This window comes from Medicago sativa, chromosome 1 (genome assembly GCF_051527215.1).
Source record: "Medicago sativa cultivar Bolivia chromosome 1, Bolivia_mono, whole genome shotgun sequence".
Taxonomy (NCBI): domain Eukaryota; kingdom Viridiplantae; phylum Streptophyta; class Magnoliopsida; order Fabales; family Fabaceae; genus Medicago; species Medicago sativa.
Genome location: NC_140749.1, coordinates 45,122,748 through 45,139,576, shown reverse-complemented (window position 1 = coordinate 45,139,576; position 16,829 = coordinate 45,122,748). Strand labels below are relative to the sequence as shown.

General features: G+C 40.2%; 1 protein-coding gene across 2 annotated transcripts; it reads left to right on the top strand.

The window, feature by feature from the left end:
- The first annotated feature begins 6,103 nt into the window (after positions 1-6,103).
- On the top strand, positions 6,104-16,538 carry LOC146954979 (uncharacterized). 2 transcript variants are annotated; one of them, XR_015015728.1, is made up of 3 exons: positions 6,104-6,447; positions 8,555-8,587; positions 16,172-16,538. XR_015015728.1 is itself a non-coding variant. In XM_085719392.1 (2 exons), exons 1-2 carry the CDS (start codon positions 9,096-9,098, stop codon positions 16,186-16,188), a joined length of 1,032 nt encoding a protein of 343 aa, XP_085575518.1. In that variant the 3' UTR covers positions 16,189-16,538. The 2 variants fall into 2 exon arrangements, 1 of the variants encoding a protein (XP_085575518.1); XM_085719392.1 differs by lacking the exons at positions 6,104-6,447; positions 8,555-8,587 and adding an exon at positions 9,096-10,110.
- The last annotated feature ends 291 nt before the right edge of the window (positions 16,539-16,829 follow it).

Sequence of the window (16,829 nt, the reverse complement as noted above, 5' to 3'; positions counted from 1 at the left end):
CACCGTTATGGGGATTTACTTACTATTCTCCGGACTAATGTGGATGAGAAGCTTGTGCGCACTCTAGTGCAATTCTATGATCGGGATTATTAGTGCTTCACTTTTCCTGACTTTCAGCTGATGCCTACTCTTGAGGCTTATTCTTCTTTGACAGGCTTACCTATAGCTAGGGGGACACCTTTCGCGGGATTTGAGCATCCTCCTACTCCCTTGGTTATTGCTAAAAATCTCTATCTCAAGACTAACGATGTTTCCAAGAATCTTGTCACTAAGGCTCACATCCGAGGATTCACTTCAGAGTATCTACTTGAGAAAGCCAACCTCAAAACCACTTGTCAGAACACTCTTGAGGCTATTCTGGCACTACTCATCTATGGGCTTATCCTCTTTCCAAATCTTGATGGCTTCGTGGACATGAATGCTATTATAATCTTCCACTCCAAGAATCTGGTTCCTACTTTGCTAGCTGAGACATACCATGCTATTCACGATCGATCCGGCAAAGGTCATGGATAATTCTTTGCTGTGTACCTCTCCTCTATAGGTGGTTTATTTCGCACCTTCCGAAGTCTTTCCATGATAATCCAGAGAATTGGACTATTTCACAGAGGATCATGGCTCTCACCCCTAAGGAAGTGGTTTGGCTCACTCCCGCTGCTAGAGTCAAAGAAATCATCCTTGGTGGTGGAAAGTTCCTTAATGCACCTCTTCTTGGTACCCGGGGTGGAATCAACTATAACCCGGAGCTCGCCTTGCGACAATTTGGTTTCCCGATGAAAGAGAAGCCTATCTATCTTGCTACATCTCCTTACTTCTTCCATTACTCCAATGCACCCACAGGAATAAGAGAAGATTTCATAGAGGCTTGGTCTAAGCTTCGGAAGAAAGAGGTGAAGCATATGGGTGTGAGGTCCGGTATTGCTCATGAGGCCTATACTTAGTGGGTGATAAACCAGGCCGAGAAGATTGGCATGCCTTACCCCGCAATGAGATATGTGTTTGCATCTATTCCAACCATGCCTTTGCCTCTACTCCCACCCACTCAGGAGATGTATCAGGAGCATCTAGCTATGGAGAGCCGGGAGAAGCATCAGTGGAAGACTAGATACTATGAGGCTGAGAATTTGATCATGACTTTGGATGGAAAAGATGAACAGAAGACTCATGAGGTTTTGACATTGAAGAAAGAGTTGGCTAAAGCTCGGAAAGAAATTGAAGAAAAGGATAAGTTGCTTATGAGAGATTCCAAGAGGGCTAGGGGTGCCCGTAACTTCTATGCACGATACTGCAGCTATGAGTCTGAGTCTGAGTCTGAGGATGATCCTTCCACTTCCTATGCTTGAGGATTTCTGTTTCCTACTGTTATTTCCAGTTGTTTATGTTGTTCTACATTTCAAAGTCTATCCCTTGGCTTAGTATTTCAAAGGGAATTATCTTGTAAGACTTTGGGATGTTTGATTGTTTTGTCTGGTTTTGATGTTTCAATTGTTTAGTAATGTTTACAAATTTCTAATTTGTCTAAAACCCTTCGATAACACAAAAAAAGAGTCTTTTTGCATATGCATTAACACATCTCATGCATCATATGCATTCATTGGTCACAAAAGACTTCCCTCATGCTCATTGCCTCCTGGTTCTTCTGCCGCAGTCTGAAAAGTGGCTCGTGCTCGTAAGGTTTACCAACCAGATAGAGTTCATCAAACAAGATTGTACAAGAGAAGAAACATGGCTAACTTTGAAGAAGAAAATGCTCAGCTCCGTGCCGAATTGGCTGCTATGAAAGAAAACTTGGCTAAGGCTCATGACGCTATGTCTACTATGATGGCTGCACAAGAACAACCAGCCACATCTGTTCCAGCTTCTACTAAAATGATTCCATCTATCCCACTGTCTACTGTGGTTTCTGATGCTCGGTTTGTTATGCCCAATGGACGCCCTTATGGACTCTCAGCTTTCTATGCTCCTAATACTGCGGCTGGTATTTCCGGTATTGGCAATCAAGGACAGATTCCTGTGACGACTTTTGCTTCTACATCCACCTCTATGCCTCAAGTGACTACTGTTGTTACCGATCCTATTGTACACACTGTGCAACAGGTAATTGATGTTGACACTCCGCGTGGACAAGACCCTATAATGGAGGCTATGAGAAAACAGTTAAGAGAGTTAGCTGGAGAACTCCGCGAGGTCAAAGCTAGCCGAGGGAACGGTGTTTCTGCTAAGGCTCGTGATCTATGCCTGGTATCCCAATTTGAGGTTCCTAAGAAGTTCAAAGTGCCAGATTTTGACAAATACAATGGAACTTCTTGTCCACATAGCCATGTTATTCGGTACGTCCGAAAGATGGCCAATTACGCAGATAATGATGCGCTGATGATCCACTGCTTCCAGGATAGCTTGATGGAAGATGCGGCAGACTGGTACACTAGTTTGAGCAAAGACAATATCCATACTTTTGAGGAACTCGCTGCTGCTTTTGAAAATCATTATGAATTTAACACCCGCTTGAAGCCGAACAGGGATTCTCTTAAGTCTTTGTCTCAGAAGTCAGATGAAACATTCCGTGAATATGCTCAGAGATGGAGAGGGGCAGCTGCCCGTGTTTCTCCTCGGCTTGATGAGGAAGAACTGACACGGACATTCATGAAAACTCTGAAGAAGGAATATGTTGAAAGAATGATAGTCTCTGCTCCGAATAATTTCTCCGACATGGTTACTATGGGAACTCGTCTAGAGGAGGCTGTCAGAGAGGGTATCATTGTTCTTGAAAAGGGTGAGTCCTCAGCTAGTGCACCTAAGAAGTATGGTAATGGCCACCATAAGAAGAAAGAATCCGAAGTCGGGATGGTATCTGGTAATCAGTCTACAGCCGCTGCTCAGTTACCTCTGCCCTACCAATATATGCAGTACTCTCAACATCCTTTCTTCCCACCATTCTACCAGCAATATCCTCTGCCACCGGGTCAACCACTAGTGCCTGTTAATGTCATTGCTCAGCAAGTACAACAGCAGCCTCCTGCTCAACAGCAACAGCAGCAACAACAGGGTCCTCGGCCCAAGACTTATTTCCCACCAATACCAATGCGGTATGCTGATCTGCTCCCAACTCTACTTGCTAAAGGCCACTGCGTCACCAGACCAGGCAAGCCTCCGCCTACGCCATTGCCTCCCAGGTTCCGACAGGATCTCACATGTGAATTCCATCAGGGCGCTCAAGGCCACGATGTTGAAGGTTGCTATGCTCTGAAGTACGTTGTAAAGGATCTGATCGACAGAGGACGGTTGACTTTTGAAAATAGTGTTCCTCATGTTCTCGACAATCCACTTCCAAACCATGCTGCCGTTAACATGATCGAGGCTTTCGAAGGAGTTCGTGTTCCTAGAGAGGCTCCCACTTTAGATGTCCGTAATGTTGCTACTCCTTTGGTGCCACTACATGTCAAACTTTGCCAGGCTTCTTTGTTCAATCACAATCATGCTTCTTGTTCAGGATGTCTTCAAAATTCTATGGGTTGTTGTGCGGTGCAAGATGATATACAGAGCCTAATGGATGATAAACACTTGATTGCCAGTGATGTTTGTGTGATTGTGCCAGTGTTTCATGATTCTCCTGCTGGAAGGGTATCTCAGACAAGGGATGTTGAACCCTTAGTAATCAGGTTGCCTGGCCCAGTATCTTATGCCTCTACTAAGGCAATCCCTTACAAGTATGATGCAACTATGGTTGAGAATGGAGTGGAAGTGCCTCTGGTATCCCCAGCTACGGTTGATAACGTTTCCAGAGAAGTTACAACTCTGAGAAGCGGAAAGGTCCGTCCACCCTTGTTCCAAAAGAAGGTGGTTACACCTGTTGCCACAATAACTCCACCAGTTGCTCCTCCTATTGACAAGAACACCGGCCCATCAGACCAGTCTATTGAAGAGTCTAATCTGGATGAAATTCTGAGGCTTATCAAAAAGAACGATTATAAGATTATTGACCAGCTGCTGCAAACCCCATCAAAAATATCCATCTTGTCTTTGCTTTTGAGCTCAGAAGCTCACAGGAAAGTGTTGATGAAAGTACTGGAACAGGCCTATGTTGATCATGAAGTCTCCGTTGATCAGTTCGATGGAATAGTGGGTAACATTACTGCTTGCAACAACTTGGGGTTTGGTGACGATGAGCTCCTCGAAGCAGGGAAATACCATAATTTGGCTTTGCATATCTCAGTGCACTGCAAGTCTGACATGATATCCAATGTGTTGGTGGACACTGGATCATCCTTAAATGTAATGCCTGAGTCTACACTGAGATAGTTGAGTCATCATGGACTCTCTCTAAGGGGAAGTAGCTATTTGGTTAAGGCTTTCGATGGATCTCGCAAAGATGTTCTTGGAGAGGTAGATCTACCGATTACCATTGGTCCTGAGACATTCCAGATCACTTTCCAGGTTATGGACATCAATGCTTCTTACAGTTGTCTCCTCGGAAGACCGTGGATTCACGACGCTGGGGCAGTAACTTCTACTCTGCACCAGAAGCTCAAGTTTGTGAAGAATGGTAAGCTTGTCACTGTACATGGTGAAGAAGCATATCTGGTTAGCCAAGTGTCATCTTTCTCTTGTGTTAAAGCAGGGTCCGCTGAAGGGACGTCATTTCAAGGCTTGACTGTTGAAGGTGCGGAACCCCGGAGAGCTAGTACTAGTATGGCTTCATTGAAAGACGCCCAGAAAGCTGTTCGAGAAGGGCAAGCTGCTGGCTGGGGCAAAGTGATACAGATTTTGGAAAACAAGCGTAAAGAGGGCCTTCGGTTCTCCCCGACTTCGGGCGTTTCAACAGGAACTTTCTATAGTGCTGGGTTTATCAATGCTATTGCTGAAGATGCTGCTGAAAGTAGTTATGTGCCTACGTTTGTTGTACCAGGAGGCACCGTGAGAAATTGGGAGGCCATTGATGTTCCTTTAGTCATGCATGCTTCCATGTAATGTGTCTTGTTGCTCATGCTTTTCTTTGTTTTCAAAATAACAATCCTTTCGCTCTGCCCGAGGCGAAAGTGATGACCTTGTAAGGGCATGTTTGTTTCGACATTGCCGTTATCAATAAAAGTTGTCGTCTTTCTCACGACTCTTTGTTGTTTTTACTTTTAGTGCCTTTTTCTTGGAAATAATGGTAATGCCAGAAAAAACCAAAACATCTGTATTTTCTTATTAATTTCAAAAATCTGCATGAAAAACATTCTTCTAAAATCATCCCAATCATATTATGCAGATTGAACCATAATAAACCCGTTGAACACAGTGACCCTATGGTTCCTCCAAATTTTGAATTCCCTGTATATGAAGCTGAAGATGAGGAAGATGATGAAGAGATACCGTATGAAATCACTCGATTGCTTGAGCAAGAGAGAAGAGCCATTCAGCCTCACCAGGAAGAGATTGAGCTTATCAATCTGGGTACTGAAGAGAACAAGCGAGAGATCAAGATTGGTGCTGCACTTGAGCCAGAGGTGAAAAAGAAGATTACTCAGCTTCTCCATGATTATCCAGATGTCTTTGCATGGTCCTATGAAGATATGCCGGGTCTAGATCCCAAGATTGTGGAACATCGGATACCGACAAGACCTGAATGTCCTCCTGTCAAACAGAAATTGAGAAGGTCTCGTCCAGACATGGCTCTTAAGATTAAGGCTGAGGTGCAAAAGCAAATTGAGGCGGGCTTCCTCATGACAGCTGAATATCCTGAGTGGATTGGCAACATTGTACCAGTACCAAAGAAAGATGGGAAGGTCCGAATGTGTGTTGATTACAGAGATTTGAATAAAGCTAGTCCGAAAGATAACTTCCCATTGCCTCATATTGATGTGCTCGTTGACAGTACTGCTCAGTCTAAAGTGTTCTCTGTAACAGCCTGATTTTCGTCAGATTTATTTTATTTGTTTTTATGTGTGTTTGTGTGTGATTACTTGTACTTGTGTGTATTTTATTCGGGATTATTGGATTCTGGCTTAAGAAGGGTATTTTAGTCATTTTAGACTTAGGGGTATTTTGGTCATTTGGTGAGCGGGGGTAAATTAGTTTTTTTTTAGGAAGGTTATTTTCTTTTGTGAGAATAGTTATTTTTACTAAGATAGAAATAAGTAATAAATTAGAGATATTAATTATCCGGTGTTTTAACGGTTTAAGTAAGTGTAGTAACTTTTTGAGAATTTAGTGACATGAGTTTTAGAGGCCCATTAAGCTCTAACCTAATTTAGCCCAACATGTGGTGTATATAAGGATATCCCTTAAGAGAAAAATTAGGTCATTTCTCATTATTCCAAATTGTCACAAACATAGAGAGAGGTAGAGAGAGAAAGTGGGAGCAAGAGAAGAGCTTAGAGGAAAGAAGATCAAGAGCTTAGGAGAGGTGAAATTCAAGAGCTAAGGGGAGAGTGAAGTCATAGCTAGTGTTGGTAAAGCTTTGAGGTAAGGGGGTTAGATACTTATTCTCATAATCACTTTTCTTAGCTTATGATTAATTGTTGAATTGATGATTTTGTTTGGTAAAATTCGTGCTACTAATTAGTGGGTAACTATGTGTATACTAATTTTTGTGGAATTGGTGAATTAACATGTTCATATCCATGCTCTTGGTTCATAATAAGTTGTTTTTGTGATTTTAGCTTAAAATGTTGAAAATCATAATTTTAACTAACCAATTTTGTGCTGTCATGAGCTGAAGTGGTGTGTGTTTGTTGAAGTTACAATACACTACTACTGATGTGCCTTCTGTGTTGGATAATTGTTTGCTTTGTTTGCTAGCTATAGGACTCATTCTCATCCTTTACTTGGTAGTTGATTTCTATGTATAGAAAAGTATTTCTTTTAGTAAAATAAAACAAGGTGTGGTTACTAATTAATTACACATGGGTATGGCGTGTTGATTTCTTGGAAAGAAGGAGCAAGCCGTTCCATTTAGTGTAAGTGCCATCACAAATTATTTTGTTTATTTTTCTTCTTGAATTTGGAGACTATGAGACTGAGTCAGAGTAGAAATTTTATCTAAACTGTGCATGCCAAATTAAGTTATGGCTTCGGCTAAACCATAATTCTTTTCCTTTAGTCTTTAGTGAATCCAAAGGGTGATCTTAATTTTATAACTGTGCTTCTATGTTGTGCTTTCGTGTTGGCTGTGAACCCACTGAGTTTAAAATATGAGCTGTTCCAATTTTGTGTTAATGTATGCTTTTGGCTTATGGCTTTCTAGTATAAAATTAACTTTTGGGTCATGCTTATATGGTTGCCATTAATTCTATACGTGTATTATATGTGGTACAAACCAATTGCAAGCTCTGTGAGTGCTGCTACAACACTGTTATTTTACTAGAAATTTGGTGTGGCACATTGATGCTATTTTTCTTTTTGGCATACCTTTCGTTTTTTTTTTAATTGTCCTTGCTGCCATGTTAATTTTTTTAAAGTAGGTGCAATAGGTTTCAAGAAAGATATACAACTATGATCAAATAAATTAAGTCCCTAATAGTGTTTTTATTTTATTTTTGATCATAGAGTGTTTAAGGGCTAGAGGTTGTATATATACTTTCATGTTTCTGAATGTTTCAAATTAAATGTCGTGACCTTTTGTCTTTGAATGGAACTCCATGGTTTAAAAAGAGATACCATTATTAAGATTAATAATTGATATTGATCTATATGATTAGTTTTGGAATGCAAACCATTTGTTGATGTGAGAATGTCAAAATAGACGAATTATGCTAAACTTGAGTTTTATGATTCAATAACTTGTAAATGACCTTTTATCCATGATGATATGATAGAATAAGAATGAATCAATGTTGTTTGGGGGGTTTAATGTGATGAATATCATGATGTTGTTAGATGTCCGTTTAATGTGAAATGTGAATTTGGAACCTTGTTGCTTCTTTGAGATGAATGTTATTGATGATGATTTTGGTGTTGGTGATTTGTAATGAAAGGTGAATTCTTACATGCAATTTGGTGATGATACTGATGGTGTTTGCATGTATGAAAGGTGTCGGTGTTCATGTTGGTGAACTATTGTATGAACGTATGCATTGTGGTGTCATATATTCATGCATTCATAAGTGTTTAAAGGCGATGTTTCGAGGCGATGTTTATGATACAATTTCGTATCAAGAGGCGATGTTTTGAGGTGACAACCTTGACGATGATTCGGTACCACATGCATATAAAGTCGTGTCTAGGCGCATTACATACATTCATTAAGGTTTAAATGTGCTATGTTTGATATGTGCTTGGTGAACCTTGGTGAAATATGTACATTGATGAAATTTTGGTGATTGCATACTTAGTGAAATTTGGTGATATATGAAGGTGTGAAAGTACACTTGTTATGATATAGCACATTTGTATGATTAATGTTGAATAAATGACGATGAATCCTTGTGAATAATATGATTTGATTTCATTGATCATCTGAAATTAGTTATGTTGTTTATTTTCATTTAATTGCGCTTAATTTGATTTGAATGATGTCTAACCCCCAGTGGTCGTTTGGTTGACCGCCTGCCTTATTCTTATGAATGGGTAGACGGTGTGCAGGATTAGTTGCTTAGCTGGCTTGGTGAGTTGCTTGAGGATAGCGGAAGCTTCCTCCTTTATCTGCTTTGGAGTTTAGTTGTGTCGGGCTCTGATTAGGATTTCGAGTCTTACTTTTGTCGTTGGTTTATGTTGAGATTTTTATATGACTGTTGAGATATTTCTTATGTGTTGAGCCTTGTTATGGCCTTTGAGATGGTTACTAGATGTACCTGAGGATGACTGTATGTCTCTGAGATTTTTATGCTGATTGTTGAAATTTTCCGCTGCGTAGTTTTTTTTAAACTGAATATTTGTATGTCTTGAAACAAATGACGACGCGACGTCTAAACCTTTTGGATATTTATTATTTAAAATCGCATGATTATTGCTTTCAGGGTTTAGGGCGTTACAAGTTGGTATCAGAGCCATGTCGGTCTTGTCCGGACCAAAATTGGGTGATTATTTCTGTTTGTATGCGAATGGTATAGGAATATCTTCGATAATTGTTCTGTTGTTCTTATATGTTGGTTTTGGTTTGTGTGTAGTGAGAGATGGCTGGTGGTAGAGATGATGTGGCTATTGCAGCGGCCTTGGCTGCATTAGCTCAGGTGTTGGCTCAAACCAACCAGCAAGTTGCGAATGGTCATCAGGATCATGGAGAAGCGGAGGAGCAGAGGCTCGATCGTTTCTTGCGAAACAAACCGCCAACGTTCAAGGGAAGGTTTGACCCGGAGGGAGCTCAGACATGGGTGCAAGGCATGGAGAGGATCTTCCGTGCTATGGTGACCAGTGAAGACCAGAAGGTCAGGTTGGCTACACACATGCTTGCTGAGGAGGCTGAGATCTGGTGGACGAATGCTAAGGGGAGACTTGAGGCTAGTGGAGAGGCTGTGACTTGGGGTAGGTTCAAGACTGAGTTTTTGAGGAAGTACTTTCCTGAGGATTTGAGGACCAGGAAGGAAGTGGAATTCTTGAACTTGAAGCAGGAGAATCGGTCAGTGGCAGAGTATGCTGCAAAATTTGAAGAGCTTTCGAGGTTTTGCCCGTATATCAATGCCGAGGATGCGATGGTTTCTAAGTGTGTGAAGTTTGAAAGTGGACTCAGGCCGGATATCTATCAGTACATGTGTATTCAGGAGATTAGAGATTTTGATACTTTGGTGCACAAGTGTCGTATGTTTGATGATGCCGGAAAGGTCAAGGTGAACCATTACAAAGCATTGCATGATAAGAAAGGAAAGGGTCATGGATTTGGGAAGCCGTACAACAAGGACAAAGGGAAGAAGAAAGAGGTGGGTGGAGGCTCTAAGCCGAATGTTGCTGAGGTGAGGTGCTACAAGTGTGGAACTTTGGGTCATTTTGCTAATGATTGTAGGAGGGGTGATAGTTGCTTCAAGTGTGGGAAAGCTGGTCACAAGTCGTTTGAGTGCAAGCAGGATATTACTTGTTACAACTGTGGAGATGCAGGTCATATCAGTACTAAGTGTACCAAGCCGAAGAAGGCGGCAGGTAAGGTGTTTGCTTTGAATGCGGAGGAAGTGGAGCAACCGGATAATCTAATCCGAGGTATGTGTTTTATCAATAGTACTCCTTTGATTGCAATTATTGATACTGGTGCTACTCATTCTTTTATTGTGGCTAGTTGTGTTGAGCGTTTGGGTTTGGTTGTGACTCCGTTGTCCCGAGGGATGGTTATCGACACCCCGGCTAGTGGTTCGGTAACTACTTCCTTAGTGTGTGCTAAATGTTCTGTTAATTTTGGTGATGTTAATTTTGAGTTGGATCTTGTGTGCCTTCCGTTGAAGCACATGGATGTGATTTTCGGTATGGACTGGATGTTGTCTTTTGGTGTGAACATCAACTGTTTAACCAAGAGTATAACATTCTCTAAGCCAGTAGCTGAGGTAGGTGGGAAGTTCTTAACCGCGGAGCAAGTGAAGAAGTCTTTGGACGATGAAGCTAGTGTGTTTATGATGTTTGCTTCATTGAAGGAAAGTGGCGAGAAACGAGTTAGCGATTTTCCAGTAGTGCAAGAGTTTCCAAAAGTTTTTCCAGATGACATTACCGAATTACCGCCGGAGAGAGAAGTGGAGTTTGCAATTGATTTGGTACCAGGAACGAGTCCTATTTCGATTGCACCGTATCGGATGTCTGCATCAGAGTTGGGCGAGTTGAAGAAGCAGTTGGAAGATTTACTCGATAAGCAGTTTATTAGGCCGAGTGTTTCGCCGTGGGGTGCTCCAGTGTTGTTAGTTAAGAAGAAGGATGGCAGCATGAGGTTATGTGTGGATTATCGACAGTTGAACAAGGTGACAATTAAGAATCGGTATCCACTCCCGAGGATCGACGATCTGATGGACCAGTTGGTTGGTGCGGAAGTGTTCAGTAAGATTGATTTGAGATCAGGATATCATCAGATAAGAGTGAAGGTAGAAGATATATCTAAAACTGCGTTCCGAACGAGATATGGTCACTATGAGTATTCTGTGATGCCATTTGGTGTGACTAATGCACCGGGTGTCTTTATGGAATATATGAATAGGATCTTCCATCCTTATTTGGACAAATTTGTGGTGGTGTTTATAGACGATATTTTGGTGTATTCGAAGTCAGAAGAGGAGCATGCTGAGCATCTAAGGATAGTGTTAAGTGTCTTGAAGGAGAAGAAGTTGTTTGCTAAGTTATCGAAATGTGAATTTTGGCTGCGGGAAGTGAGTTTTCTTGGTCATGTGATTTCGAAGGGTGGTATAGCGGTGGATCCGTCGAAGGTTGATGCAGTGTTGCAGTGGGAGACTCCGAAGTCTGTTTTTGAGATTAGAAGCTTTCTTGGATTGGCAGGTTACTATCGGAGGTTTATTGAAGGATTCTCTAAGTTGGCGTTGCCATTGACGCAGTTGACTCGGAAAGGACAAGCGTATGTTTGGGATGCTAAGTGCGAGAAGAGTTTCCAAGAGTTGAAGAAGAGGTTGACTTCAGCGCCAGTGTTGATTTTTCCGAATCTGAAGGAATCGTTTGTCGTGTATTGTGATGCTTCTAAGATGGGTCTTGGTGGTGTGTTGATGCAGAATCGTCAGGTTGTGGCTTATGCGTCGAGGCAGTTGAAAGTGCATGAGAAAAATTATCCGACTCATGATTTGGAATTGGCGGCAGTTGTGTTTGTGTTGAAGATTTGGAGGCACTATTTGTATGGTTCTAAGTTTGAAGTGTTCAGGTACCACAAGAGTTTGAAGTACTTGTTTGATCAGAAAGAGTTGAACATGAGGCAGAGAAGATGGTTGGAATATCTTAAGGATTTCGATTTCCAGTTGAGTTATCATCCTGGGAAGGCGAATGTTGTGGCAGATGCCTTGAGTAGGAAGTCTTTACATATGTCTTCTTTGATGGTTAAAGAGTTGGAGTTAATTGAACAGTTTCGAGATTTGAGTTTGGTTAGTGAGTTGACGCCGGATGGTGTGAGATTGGGAATGTTGAAGCTGACGAGTAATATTTTGGAAGAGATCAAGAATGGCCAAAAGGAAGATTTGGAACTTGTGGATCGAGTGGTGTTGATTAATCAAGGTAAAGGTGGGGACTTTAGGTGAATGAGAATGGTGTGTTGATGTTTCGTGACCGAGTTTGTGTGCCAAACATACTTGAGCTTAAGAAACAGATTTTGGAAGAAGGTCACAGGAGTAGTCTGAGTATTCATCCAGGAGCGATGAAGATGTATCAGGATCTGAAGAAGTTGTTTTGGTGGCCTGGAATGAAGAAGGAAATTGCAGAGTTTGTTTATGCTTGTTTGATTTGTCAGAAGTCGAATATTGAACATCAGAAGCCGTCGGGTTTGATGCAACCGTTGTTTGTGCCAGAATGGAAATGGGATAGTATCTCTATGGACTTTGTCGGAGCGTTGCCGAAGACTGTGAAGGGTTTTGATTCGATTTGGGTGATTGTTGATCGTTTGACGAAGTCGGCACATTTCGTTCCTATCAAGACCGGTATGTCCGTGGCGAAGTTGGCTGAGATCTACATTGAGCAGATTGTCAGGTTGCATGGTATTCCTTCTAGCATCGTGTCAGATAGAGATCCGAGGTTTACTTCTAAGTTTTGGGAGAGTTTGCAAGCAGCTTTGGGAACCAAGTTGAGGTTGAGTTCTGCTTATCATCCCCAGACTGATGGGCAGACGGAGATGACGATTCAGAGTTTGGAGGATTTGTTGAGAGCTTGTGTTTTAGAGAAAGGTGTCAGTTGGGTTGAATGTTTACCGTTGATTGAGTTTACTTACAACAACAGCTTTCACTCTAGTATCGGGATGGCACCGTTTGAGGCTTTGTATGGACGGAGGTGTAGGACGCCGTTGTGTTGGTATGAGTCAGGAGAAAGTGTTTTGTTAGGACCGGAAGTGGTGCAAGAGACTACGGAGAAGGTGAAGATGATCCAAGAGAAGATGAAAGCGTCTCAGAGTAGGCAGAAGAGTTATCATGACAAGAGGAGAAAGGATATTGAGTTTCAGGTTGGTGATCATGTGTTTTTAAGAGTGAATCCTGTAACCGGTGTTGGACGTGCTTTGAAGTGTCGGAAGTTGACACCTCGTTTTGTTGGACCGTTTGAGATTATAGAGAAGATTGGAGTTGTAGCGTATCGGATTGCGTTACCGCCATCGTTGTCGAATCTTCATGATGTGTTTCATGTGTCTCAGTTGAGGAAGTATGTGTACGATGCGTCTCATGTGATTCAAGTGGATGATTTGGAAGTAAAAGAGAATTTGACTGTTGAGACTTGGCCAGTTAGAATTGAAGATCGGGAAGTGAAGCGCTTAAGAGGAAAAGAGATTATTTTGGTGAAGGTGATTTGGGTTGGACCAACTGGTGAGAGTGCTACCTGGGAATCGGAGAGTAGGATGAAGGTTTCGTATCCGGAGTTGTTTCCTTCAGGTAATTTTCGAGGGCGAAAATTCTTTTTAGAGGGGGAGAGTTGTAACAGCCTGATTTTCGTCAGATTTATTTTATTTGTTTTTATGTGTGTTTGTGTGTGATTACTTGTACTTGTGTGTATTTTATTCGGGATTATTGGATTCTGGCTTAAGAAGGGTATTTTAGTCATTTTAGACTTAGGGGTATTTTGGTCATTTGGTGAGCGGGGGTAAATTAGTTTTTTTTTAGGAAGGTTATTTTCTTTTGTGAGAATAGTTATTTTTACTAAGATAGAAATAAGTAATAAATTAGAGATATTAATTATCCGGTGTTTTAACGGTTTAAGTAAGTGTAGTAACTTTTTGAGAATTTAGTGACATGAGTTTTAGAGGCCCATTAAGCTCTAACCTAATTTAGCCCAACATGTGGTGTATATAAGGATATCCCTTAAGAGAAAAATTAGGTCATTTCTCATTATTCCAAATTGTCACAAACATAGAGAGAGGTAGAGAGAGAAAGTGGGAGCAAGAGAAGAGCTTAGAGGAAAGAAGATCAAGAGCTTAGGAGAGGTGAAATTCAAGAGCTAAGGGGAGAGTGAAGTCATAGCTAGTGTTGGTAAAGCTTTGAGGTAAGGGGGTTAGATACTTATTCTCATAATCACTTTTCTTAGCTTATGATTAATTGTTGAATTGATGATTTTGTTTGGTAAAATTCGTGCTACTAATTAGTGGGTAACTATGTGTATACTAATTTTTGTGGAATTGGTGAATTAACATGTTCATATCCATGCTCTTGGTTCATAATAAGTTGTTTTTGTGATTTTAGCTTAAAATGTTGAAAATCATAATTTTAACTAACCAATTTTGTGCTGTCATGAGCTGAAGTGGTGTGTGTTTGTTGAAGTTACAATACACTACTACTGATGTGCCTTCTGTGTTGGATAATTGTTTGCTTTGTTTGCTAGCTATAGGACTCATTCTCATCCTTTACTTGGTAGTTGATTTCTATGTATAGAAAAGTATTTCTTTTAGTAAAATAAAACAAGGTGTGGTTACTAATTAATTACACATGGGTATGGCGTGTTGATTTCTTGGAAAGAAGGAGCAAGCCGTTCCATTTAGTGTAAGTGCCATCACAAATTATTTTGTTTATTTTTCTTCTTGAATTTGGAGACTATGAGACTGAGTCAGAGTAGAAATTTTATCTAAACTGTGCATGCCAAATTAAGTTATGGCTTCGGCTAAACCATAATTCTTTTCCTTTAGTCTTTAGTGAATCCAAAGGGTGATCTTAATTTTATAACTGTGCTTCTATGTTGTGCTTTCGTGTTGGCTGTGAACCCACTGAGTTTAAAATATGAGCTGTTCCAATTTTGTGTTAATGTATGCTTTTGGCTTATGGCTTTCTAGTATAAAATTAACTTTTGGGTCATGCTTATATGGTTGCCATTAATTCTATACGTGTATTATATGTGGTACAAACCAATTGCAAGCTCTGTGAGTGCTGCTACAACACTGTTATTTTACTAGAAATTTGGTGTGGCACATTGATGCTATTTTTCTTTTTGGCATACCTTTCGTTTTTTTTTTAATTGTCCTTGCTGCCATGTTAATTTTTTTAAAGTAGGTGCAATAGGTTTCAAGAAAGATATACAACTATGATCAAATAAATTAAGTCCCTAATAGTGTTTTTATTTTATTTTTGATCATAGAGTGTTTAAGGGCTAGAGGTTGTATATATACTTTCATGTTTCTGAATGTTTCAAATTAAATGTCGTGACCTTTTGTCTTTGAATGGAACTCCATGGTTTAAAAAGAGATACCATTATTAAGATTAATAATTGATATTGATCTATATGATTAGTTTTGGAATGCAAACCATTTGTTGATGTGAGAATGTCAAAATAGACGAATTATGCTAAACTTGAGTTTTATGATTCAATAACTTGTAAATGACCTTTTATCCATGATGATATGATAGAATAAGAATGAATCAATGTTGTTTGGGGGGTTTAATGTGATGAATATCATGATGTTGTTAGATGTCCGTTTAATGTGAAATGTGAATTTGGAACCTTGTTGCTTCTTTGAGATGAATGTTATTGATGATGATTTTGGTGTTGGTGATTTGTAATGAAAGGTGAATTCTTACATGCAATTTGGTGATGATACTGATGGTGTTTGCATGTATGAAAGGTGTCGGTGTTCATGTTGGTGAACTATTGTATGAACGTATGCATTGTGGTGTCATATATTCATGCATTCATAAGTGTTTAAAGGCGATGTTTCGAGGCGATGTTTATGATACAATTTCGTATCAAGAGGCGATGTTTTGAGGTGACAACCTTGACGATGATTCGGTACCACATGCATATAAAGTCGTGTCTAGGCGCATTACATACATTCATTAAGGTTTAAATGTGCTATGTTTGATATGTGCTTGGTGAACCTTGGTGAAATATGTACATTGATGAAATTTTGGTGATTGCATACTTAGTGAAATTTGGTGATATATGAAGGTGTGAAAGTACACTTGTTATGATATAGCACATTTGTATGATTAATGTTGAATAAATGACGATGAATCCTTGTGAATAATATGATTTGATTTCATTGATCATCTGAAATTAGTTATGTTGTTTATTTTCATTTAATTGCGCTTAATTTGATTTGAATGATGTCTAACCCCCAGTGGTCGTTTGGTTGACCGCCTGCCTTATTCTTATGAATGGGTAGACGGTGTGCAGGATTAGTTGCTTAGCTGGCTTGGTGAGTTGCTTGAGGATAGCGGAAGCTTCCTCCTTTATCTGCTTTGGAGTTTAGTTGTGTCGGGCTCTGATTAGGATTTCGAGTCTTACTTTTGTCGTTGGTTTATGTTGAGATTTTTATATGACTGTTGAGATATTTCTTATGTGTTGAGCCTTGTTATGGCCTTTGAGATGGTTACTAGATGTACCTGAGGATGACTGTATGTCTCTGAGATTTTTATGCTGATTGTTGAAATTTTCCGCTGCGTAGTTTTTTTTAAACTGAATATTTGTATGTCTTGAAACAAATGACGACGCGACGTCTAAACCTTTTGGATATTTATTATTTAAAATCGCATGATTATTGCTTTCAGGGTTTAGGGCGTTACATTCTCTTTTTATGGATGGTTTCTCCGGCTATAACCAGATACGGATGTCACCTGAAGATAGAGAAAAGACGTCCTTCATCACTCCATGGGGAACGTTCTGTTATAAAGTGATGCCGTTCGGCTTGATAAATGTTGGTGCAACGTATCAAAGAGGTATGACTACTCTGTTTCATGATATGATTCACAAAGAGATTGAAGTGTATGTTGATGACATGATTGTGAAATCAAGTGATGAAGAGCAGCACCTTGTGTATTTGA